This window comes from Aphanomyces astaci, assembly GCF_000520075.1.
Source record: "Aphanomyces astaci strain APO3 unplaced genomic scaffold supercont1.73, whole genome shotgun sequence".
Lineage (NCBI taxonomy): Eukaryota > Oomycota > Saprolegniomycetes > Saprolegniales > Verrucalvaceae > Aphanomyces > Aphanomyces astaci.
In genome coordinates this window covers 53,286-56,322 of record NW_009798336.1, presented here as the reverse complement: position 1 = coordinate 56,322, position 3,037 = coordinate 53,286, and the positions used below count along the sequence as shown (strand labels likewise).

The following is a 3,037-nucleotide window of genomic DNA, read 5'->3' as shown; positions in this document are numbered from 1 at the left end:
TCCGTAAATTATTCCGGATGAGCTGCATACTGATTTACAAAGTAAGACATCAGTAGTGTTGCTTGCATTAGGTCACGACATTGGAATGAGCGGCCAGCATCGTCTGTAGATGTATCTTGAGTGATCTGCATGACACAGGCCTATATTATTCAAGGATTGGCTGCTCTCCGTTTGACACTCGTCAATGCCACGTGACGTCATAGCTAGCAATAGTTCATTAAGTTGGTGCGATGAAGCAGAGGCTTGTGTTCACTTTGGAATTGCCCTTTAACTGAGCACCTTAATACCAACCCCTTTCAACCCCACCACTGTGTTGCCCGCGTTCATCTTAATAGCCATAAACCATGAGGGCCCGCAGCAAACAAAAATGCCCGGCAGAGGCTGAGAAGATGCGTGTCCTTGTGGCGTACAAGGAATACAAAGACTGGAAACTTGTTGTCAAGGACAATGGTGTAGCCATGACTACGGTACGCCGCGTAGTCAACAAGGGGCACGTCAACAAGAAACTGAGTGGTGGGGCACGCATGGGACGGTCGAAAGTCATTCCTGCGATCCGCGATGCCTTGGAGCGCAATGTAAACGACAACTGTTCCTACACGTTCACCGCCATGAAAAAATTCATTGCCAAGGACTTCCCTGGTGTTGAACTTTCCTTACAAACGATCAGTCGGCACCTGCTCGGAATGCTGTACACAACTAAAACTTTGCGCATCGAGCCCGCGACATGCAACAACGATGTGAACAAGACAAAACCAAAGGCATTCGTGGAGACCCTACTGACGCATCAGCAAGACGGAGACTACATTGTTTACTACGACGAGACAAATTTCAACATTTACTGCCATCGTACCCTTGGACGTGCCAAGAAAGTCCAGCGAGCGACGTTGGTGCCCCCTCCGTCAAAAGGCCCTAACCTCCAGGTTCAATGTGCTGTGTCTGCCGAGCACGGTCTTGTTTGCCATCGACTGGAGCGGGGTAGCATCAAGATGGCGCAGAATGCTGCATTCGTTGAAGAAATCTATCAAGCCATGAAGTGCTACATGGAACGCCAACTTTGAAGGCAAGAGGGTGATAATTATACATGACAATGCACCTGCACACTCACAAACGGAACAGCGTGTTCAGCCGCACCATGACTTGGTTCTTCTGCGTCTTGGGCTGTACTCTCCAATGTTGAACCCTCTTGAAAGTTGTTTCAGTGTTTTGAAGGCTCACATCAAGCGTTTTCTTGCCGCCCGCACCAACCTGCTGTTTTACCGTAGGGAGTACTATACTTTCTTGGAGAGTCGCATGCGATTCCGTGCATTACCCAGTCATTGGTTATCCGGGAAGCTATGTTCTGTCAGCGCAATGTCGAGAAGGCGCTTTGGTTCAAGGATATGTCCTACGGAATGTGATGTAGACCACATTGATGGAATAAAACCACATTGCAATGGAAATGTGCAGTTTTTATGTAGCCATCCGTTGTGTTTTAAACGTTTTATATTTTTTATTGCCACATTGATTGGAATAAAGTGGCACTTTGATCGGGAAAAGGTGTAGTACTGTACCTCCGATTGGAAATTATTGAAAGGTTTCACTTTTTGGGCTTTGAACAATTGTATCTCAGTCAAAATAGGTTATTGCCTTGACAATAGGAATACTTCCATGTAGAGAATTTCACTAGAAATCCGATTTTACTGACCTATAAAGTGTAAAATATTGTCTTCTTCAGTGAAATTTGGACTTGCCAGCTGATTCGAGATTCGATTTGACTGTGAGTCAGATTTGAATCTTTTGCAATGTACTACAGTATGATATCCACATTTGAAGAGATGAACATTTTGACTTGGCCAAACTACTAATCGATGACTAATCGATGATTAGTTGAAATTTCACATTGCTGAAGTTTGATTGGCTAGCACATTCACAAATACACTTGTCAAAGTCATCCTATTCTACTCGGAAGTCCAAATAATAGGACTGGAGTTGACAATAACAGTGTAAAGGTCAGAAGTATGTGGGACGGCAAATCCTTAGGCCACACATCGCAACCATTGGTTGGAATTTAGGAATGAAGTAACTTCATTGGTTCGTCGATTGCCATTCACGTTGGACTTATTTGCATCATATTAAACTTGAACAACGTCTTGTAGGTGCCCCGCCAGGAGCATATGCATGTAAATTTGCCGAAACGTGTCACATGAGAGGTCGTAGATGTGCTGGATGTGGGTCTTGGCCTGCCGTCGGAACGCGGCTTCATCCTGGGGATGCATATGCTTTGGCATGTCAAAATCGTTGGCTTCCACGCTCAACGGGGACAGCGTCCCGTCTCGAACAAACGTTTGGCTGTTGATATACAAAGTCCGATACATCCACCGCCCCGCGCTCGCAATATACTCAAAGTCGTACCAAAAAGTGATATATATCACTTTTCATGTCTTCGTGACATACCACAGCATGCGCGTCCGCTGCCGCGACCCGACCATCCAATACGCCTCGTCGTCGTGAATCTGCTGCGCCACCACCACACACCGCGTGGGTGTGCTGAAGTCCCCCACCAGCACATTGAACCACTCGCCTTTGGAGTTGGTCAGTTGGTGCAACGCCGTGGTCTTGGTTTGCTCTTGCACCGTCTACAAATTCGATAACATCAATCAAATGTCCACATTGAATAATGATATCACATCAATCAAGTGTCCACATTGAATAATGACATCACAGAAATCAAATGTCCACATTGAATAATGAAATCACAGAAATCAAGTGTCCACATTGAAAAATAACATCACAGCAATCAAATGTCCACGTTGAATAATTTTATCACATCAATCAAGTGTCCACGTTGAATAATAACATCACATCAATCAAGTGTCATACAGGGTACGTAACAGGAATGTCGCCGTCCGCCATGAGGATGCGGCAAAGGTGGTGTCGATACATGAATCGCATGATCGCATCCGGGGGTGCCGACTCCATTTGCCGCTTCGCGTGGTAGTACATGCACTCGGCATCGTTTGTATGGGACGCCTGGACATCCATTTCGTACATGGCTTGC

General features: G+C 45.8%; 2 protein-coding genes across 2 annotated transcripts; both read left to right on the top strand.

Annotated features, from left to right (window-relative positions):
* Positions 1-344: 344 nt before the first annotated feature.
* H257_15660 (hypothetical protein) lies at positions 345-1,058 on the top strand (the record flags this gene model as incomplete). The annotated part of the gene is made up of 1 exon (XM_009843830.1): positions 345-1,058. One exon carries the CDS (start codon positions 345-347, stop codon positions 1,056-1,058), a length of 714 nt encoding a protein of 237 aa, XP_009842132.1.
* Positions 1,059-2,071: 1,013 nt separating this feature from the next.
* On the top strand, positions 2,072-2,765 carry H257_15659 (hypothetical protein). The gene has a single exon (XM_009843829.1). It carries the CDS (start codon positions 2,250-2,252, stop codon positions 2,628-2,630), a length of 381 nt encoding a protein of 126 aa, XP_009842131.1. The 5' UTR covers positions 2,072-2,249; the 3' UTR covers positions 2,631-2,765.
* The last annotated feature ends 272 nt before the right edge of the window (positions 2,766-3,037 follow it).

Excerpts from the sequence above, each read along its gene's own strand:
- H257_15659 (XM_009843829.1), top strand. The coding sequence starts at position 2,250 with ATGCATATGCTTTGGCATGTCAAAATCGTTGGCTTCCACGCTCAACGG.